The 6,695-nt window shown below is 32.1% G+C and overlaps 1 protein-coding gene across 4 annotated transcripts; it reads left to right on the top strand.

The window, feature by feature from the left end:
* Positions 1-2,564: 2,564 nt before the first annotated feature.
* LOC141653483 (PRA1 family protein B4-like) lies at positions 2,565-4,649 on the top strand. 4 transcript variants are annotated; one of them, XM_074461263.1, is made up of 3 exons: positions 2,565-3,454; positions 4,130-4,215; positions 4,395-4,649. In XM_074461263.1, exon 1 carries the CDS (start codon positions 2,682-2,684, stop codon positions 3,363-3,365), a length of 684 nt encoding a protein of 227 aa, XP_074317364.1. In that variant the 5' UTR covers positions 2,565-2,681; the 3' UTR covers positions 3,366-3,454; positions 4,130-4,215; positions 4,395-4,649. The 4 variants fall into 4 exon arrangements, with proteins under 4 accessions (XP_074317364.1, XP_074317366.1, XP_074317367.1 ...); XM_074461265.1 differs by having other exon boundaries at positions 4,391-4,649; XM_074461266.1 differs by lacking the exon at positions 4,130-4,215.
* Positions 4,650-6,695: the final 2,046 nt, after the last annotated feature.

Genomic DNA, 6,695 nt, shown 5'->3' with positions numbered 1-6,695 from the left:
AAAACCACGTCTTATTGTTTTAGATTAAAATGACCCGTTTAAAACAAGAATTTACGTTAGCCTATAGTTTACTCTATAATTTATTACTCCGTAGAATTTATACGTTTTACCTTTGAGCATATAATAATCGCCTTAGATTGGGTGTTATGCGCTATATTAAAATACAAGTAAGCCAGTAAGGTCATATGAGGTACGGGTGGAGTTAGGATTAGTGTACGAGTCAGGGTGAGTTTCGGCTGCCATATTTTATGCCATTTTTTAAAATAGATAATAATCGAAATTTAATATTAATAATTAAATTATTTATGGCTTAAATTTTTAAAAAACAATTATAAAAATTAACCTTTTTAAAAATAATTATTTGAAATTAAATGATACAAAAGTATTACGGAATATAAGCAAAATTTTAAATTGTGTTGTAATTAAAGTATTACTAGTTTTCATCCCGTGCAAAATTTGCACGGATATGTTTTTAAGAACATTGATATAATGATTAAAACTGCACGGGTATAATATAAGATATTAACTTATAAAAATAATTTTTTTTATTAATTTTTAATTAATTTTGCTGAGGTTTTGTTAATGGGCTAGTCTTATGCATAATATATAATATGATCTTATGTAATAATTTGGGTCGATATTATTAATTTTTGTAAAGTTTGGCCCAAAATTAATGTCATTGGTGAATCTTTTTTGAAGAGATATGTCTCTTTATCCCGTTTTTAATTCGTTTTTCTCTTCTTCTTTTTCAAATTCATTTTTTTTCCCGATATTAATTAGAGTTTTAACTATTATTAGTATTTCATTGTTAGCATTTTCTTAATTTTCTTTATAAATAATTGTTGCTTTTAATATCCTGCTATTAATTAAATACAACATTTTTTTATGCCTTTTTAAGAAAATTTTTGCTTTTTTTTGGTTAAAATTGTTCTTCATTTTTATTTTCTATATTATATGAGTATTATAGATGGTGCTCATTATTTTTTGGGATTTAAATAATTAATATTCACGATGAACAATTTTCACAGTTTTGTTATTATTTCCTTTTTATTACGAAAAATGTTAATATTAAAATTGGGTATATTTAGTAATATATAATGTTTAGTATATTTAATATTGGTAAATTTAAAATATACTAATTAACATATTATCAAATCATTAGCGTATAAATACGGTAAAACACACTGAAATTAATTCAGTTGTACGTACAAAAGGGCCCACCATTATAGCTTTTTTTGGAAAAAAAAGAAAGAAAAAAAAACTTGTTAGTGATGACGTGGACGCACCAAATTGCTTGAAATGTTTCTGTATTTATATAGATAAGATATTAATAATTATTTAAATTAGACCATATAACTATTAAAGTAATTTTTTTAATAATATTGGTGACTTATATGTTTTATATTCCATTTAAGATAAATTAATCTTTGACCCAGCGGGTCAGATAAGATTTTGACCTAATTTAATAATATTAGTTATTTATATGTTTTATATTCCATTCAAGATTCACCGGACATAACCTTTGAACTGAGAGGTTGAGTTGGGTCAACATTCACATGTATATACTTCAATCTTCGACCTTACAGACTATAATTTCTCTATATCAACTTAATTATGACTTACTTTTATATGCGCGAAAAATAAGTTATGATTTACATGTATATATGCATTGTTATAATTTAGTTTAATGTCAAGGTACAAAATTAAGCCAACTGACATAAATAAAAAGAAACACGTTTTTACATTAACAATTTAAATTAGTATATCTCCTTGAATATAAGTAAAGACTTCTTTTTGTAACAACAAAAATGGAAAATTACTATAATATCTAAACATTTTCAAATTCTCCAAGTATCGTATAACACACTAAAATTGTTTCGGGAAAGATGAGTGATTGAAAATGCTAATATAAAGAGCAATATTTAGACTATATTTTATGAGGTCATATTTAGACGGGTATCTTAAAAATAAAACGGATTAAATGACATCTTATTTGTATAGATGGGACAAACATTTTGCTAATATCAATGCATGCTATTTTTGTCTCATGTATGAAACTTGGTCTGTCTTAAGGATAGGACGGATATGCCCGCCTTAAATGAGAATTTGTGTTTCTTTACCTAACCCAAACTCCACTGGTTAATGAGCACATATTTATTTATCTAAATGTAAAACGGATCAAGTTAGTGTCATAATACGGGTTAAAAATAGTATTTGTGTCTTTTATTATTCAAGGCAAGATAGTATTTTTTTTTTAACGGGTCATATTAAATTAGGGTCATCGGAACGTGCGTAACGATTTACGGGTCTCGACACTAAGTAAAAGCTATATATAATTTAACTTTTTAATGATGTTGGTCATTTAAAGTGATAATATTAATCATGTTTTTTGAAAGTTACAAATAAGGTAGCCTTAAATTTTATTTGCAACTAAACTTAATCATATTTATTTCAACCTTTTTATAATAACAATATCTTTAATAACATACCGGGTTTAAGACTAGTAATAACACAAAAGAAGCATCAAGGAAAATGCGTGAAGGTTAGATTAACGTCCACAATTAACTCTCCACCATTCCTCCCTAAATACCCTCCCAATTCCCCACATTAATCTCCCTGCATTCACAAAATCACAACAAAATCTCCTCTCTTTTCTCCCCTTACCAAACAAAACAATCATCATGACATCCACCGCCCCACCAATCATCCCCACCACCATCCCAACTACCCTCCCAACCTCCAACCTAACCCAACCCCAACCCCAAACCACCACCCCAACCCCATCTTCAATCCGAACCTTCCTAACCCGTCTCCACGACTCGGCATCCAACGCCCTCTCCCACCGTCGCCCTTGGGCCGAACTCCTCGATCGAACCTCTTTCTCCCAACCCGAATCCCTCACCGATGCCGCTTCTCGCATCCGTAAAAACTACTCCTACTTCCGTGTTAACTACCTTACCCTAATCACCCTAACCCTCGCCGCCTCCCTCGCCGCCCACCCTTTCTCCCTTCTCACCCTCGCTGCCGTCGTCGCCGCTTGGTGTTTCCTTTACCTCTTCAGACAATCCGATCAACCTCTTGTCCTATTCAACCGTGAATTTTCCGACACCGAGACGCTTCTGTTGCTTGGTGTGTTCTCTGTGTTTGCGGTTTTCTTGACCAGTGTTGGATCGGTTCTCCTTTCCGCGCTTGTTATTGGTGTTGGTATTGTTTGTGTTCATGGTGCGTTCCGTGTTCCTGAAGATTTGTTTCTTGATGATCAAGATTCTGGTATTGGTGCTGGTGCTTCTGTTGGCTTTCTTTCGTTCCTTGGTGCCGCTACAAAGTCCGCTCCTGGTGCCGGCGGTTCTTCATCCGTTGTCTGAATCGCAGATTAGTTTCGATTTCTCGTGAGTTTGGTACAGGGGAATACTTAATATCTAAGAAATTATCTTTTCTTTACTTTTCGTCAATGGTATGTGATTTGATCTCTTATAGACTGATAGGGGAGAATGTTATTTTGTGAATTTTGTTTTGTAATCATTTGTTCATTCACAGATTTTATATATATATGATAGAACATATATTTTGTTTAATCCGTTTAAATAACGATCGCTTTTTATTCCTGCTCGATTTTTTTTTTTTGGATGCAGTTTGTTGGATCTGAGATCTGTTTATTTCGACGATTATAGCTTTGTTTAGGCGATTTTGATTGAAAACCAGATCAGAAGAATCCATTCCTGAACATTTTATGTTAAAAGAGAGCATGTGTACAAATTAAACGTTTTCAGACTCAAGAATGAGTCAAGATCATCACCTGGTATCTGATATTATTGATATTAGCATGTGTCTTGTTGATTGCTAGAAATCTAGAATTCAGTCATTGCCTTTTATTTTCAATTTGATCTGGTATGTGATTTGATCCATTATAGAAGCGTTAGATAGGGAAGAATGTATCCTTTCCTGTGAGCTTTCTACGGTAAGCATTTCTCATTAACGGAATTTTCGTTATAATAGTGCATATTCCTTGATATCTTTAATTAAGAGGCAATCTGTCATAGACTGATAGTACTTGGTTGTCCATGTAATCATAATTCACATTGAATTTGGTGATTCTGTTGCATGATCTTGCTAGTTGTGTACTGTGTAGGTCTTTCTTTGGAACAAATTATTAATGGTTGTGATTGAGAGCGGTGATGTGATTCTACATTTATGTCATTTAATCAATGATCATGGGTAAGTTACAATTTGGATGATTTTGTTGCCTGGTGATTGTGAGATGTGTGTGTAGTTCGTTGTTGGGCAAAGTATACCAGAATGAAAGTTTTGTTTCTGCATGATACTAATTGTTTAGGAATCATGAATGTTTATCGCATCATATGAGTGATATGATTCTATGTTTTGTGATTAGACAGGAATGTACTTCGTTTGGGGTATTGTTTATCAACATCAAGTCGAGGAAATTGATTGATTACCAGGAATCAGTAGCAGGATTGGGTCCTGACTCCTGAACTGCAGGAGTGAAATCCAACTCAAATAAATTATTTCAGCAATGTATCGCTCATAATTGTTTTATAAATTTCGTTGCTCTTTCCTTGATATCTTTTATTCAAAAAATATTATACTCCCTCCAATTTCCTATTATCTTCCCTCTTTCCTTTTTCACACAAGTTTGATTATCTTCCCTCTTTCCTTTTTTGGCAAGTTTCATACATTTTTTTATTACTAGTTTTCAACCCGTGCAAAATTGCACGGGTATGTTTTTAAGATCATTGATATAATTATTAACATTTAAAAATGTAAATCAAAATACATGAATATTTTATACTCTATTTCTTTTATAATGATAATAGGTTAAAACACGTGTAAAATATGCAAGGGTTTGAAACTTGCACATGTTTTAAATCCGTGATATTAATGTACGAATTTGGTGTTATAACATGATATATAATATATTAAAATTATACGTTAAAAGTTTATACATAATAATTATTATGTACAAATTGAATTATTGACTAACACAAAAAACCGAAGAAAATATTTAAAATATACTTACCGTCATTAATTAATTAAGTTAACGGAAGAGTTTTCTTGAGTTCGTGAATATTCTCCACGTGAATAGGATGAGTTTATTACATAATGACCTGGTCTTTCTTCATTTGGAGTTATAGAAGGAAGAGCTTCATTTAAAGGTTCACCATACTCGACATATAGATCTCTTACCAATCGATCAACCACATCGATTAGACTACATATACCCCCTAAATCACTTTATTAAAAACAATTATGAATGAAAATGTTAACGCACATGACTAACTATGATATATATATATATATATATATATATATATATATATAGAGAGAGAGAGAGAGATTGAATCATGTGAGACCCTTCTTAGGGTGAGGCTACTTGACACCTTATAAACCGTCGATCTAATAACTATAGACGCACTGGATCTTTGCCACGTGTCCCTATTTAATCATACACTCAAAGCAAATGCCAGCCAACAACTTCATTTACGACATTTTACTCTCTCTCTACTCTCTCTCTCCCCTCTCTCTCTCTTTCACTCATTTACTCGCTTCACTCTCAACACTCAACTACCGTTTTTCGATTAACTTCGTTCATCATCGTCTGAATCACACGCATTTCATCATCTGATATTTTGATCGCGATCGTCATCATCATCATCATCTCTGTTCGGTCGTCTTTTTTCGGATCTAGATATGTGATATTCTCATTCGTATCACTATTTTTCTTCATTTTCGATCAATTATTGTAGATCTACTATTTTCAGACGCTTTTCAATCTACTATTTTTTTCGATAATGTATTACTAAATCATTTTCATTATAATGCAGGTTTTAATCATCCTCGAAGAATTATCCGATCAGTACGAACACAACAAAATCAATTTCGGATCATTTTCGATCTACTATTTGTATGTCCTGTTCGCTCTCTTCAATACTTACTTCGTCAATTTTTGTTTATTAGGTTTTTCTCATTGTTCATTGCTTAATATGTTTCGTTTTTGTTAATATTGTGCTTTTTTGTTGTTGTTGTTGTTGTGGTGCTCTGTTGATTCTGCAATGTCGATATAGTTCTGTGTTTTTGTATCATGAAACTTGGAGGTGATATTGTGAATATTGGACTGATGTGTTGTTGTTAAACCCGAGTTAATTTTGTGAATTTTGGAGTCGTTTTTGTGAATCGTAGAATATTTTGTGAATCTGTGGAATATTTTGTGAATCATTCTCATTATAATGCGGAAGTTAAACCCGCCTCATGATTGTAATCTTTTTATGATGAGTTTATGTGAATGCTTGTCTGAAGCATAGACCTTATCTTGCGAAACCTATAGACCACTTTGTCCATAGTTGGTCATTTGTAAAACTTCATCCAATGCTTTACCTTGTTTTGATATGGCTTTTAATCCTACTTATCCGGAATGTACTTATACGAAACATGACATTTTGTGTATGTGTATGAAATGTATTACTTATTATGTTTTAGTTATTTTCATTTATTTTTGTCTCGAACTGCTTTTAGTTATTTATATGCCTAGGTCAATTGCTCCTGTCTCATGTATACATTGCCAACTATGGACACTTGGTGCACGGGTCGGGTAGTCGATATCTTTGAAGAGGCGAGTTTGAGCTCATTAAATGGATATGCTATCTTCTTGACGACTTTTGCATCGTAGGGATAGACTAGTA

This window comes from Silene latifolia, chromosome 4 (assembly GCF_048544455.1).
Source record: "Silene latifolia isolate original U9 population chromosome 4, ASM4854445v1, whole genome shotgun sequence".
NCBI classification, from domain to species: Eukaryota; Viridiplantae; Streptophyta; class Magnoliopsida; order Caryophyllales; family Caryophyllaceae; genus Silene; species Silene latifolia.
This window is presented reverse-complemented; position numbering and strand designations above follow the sequence as displayed.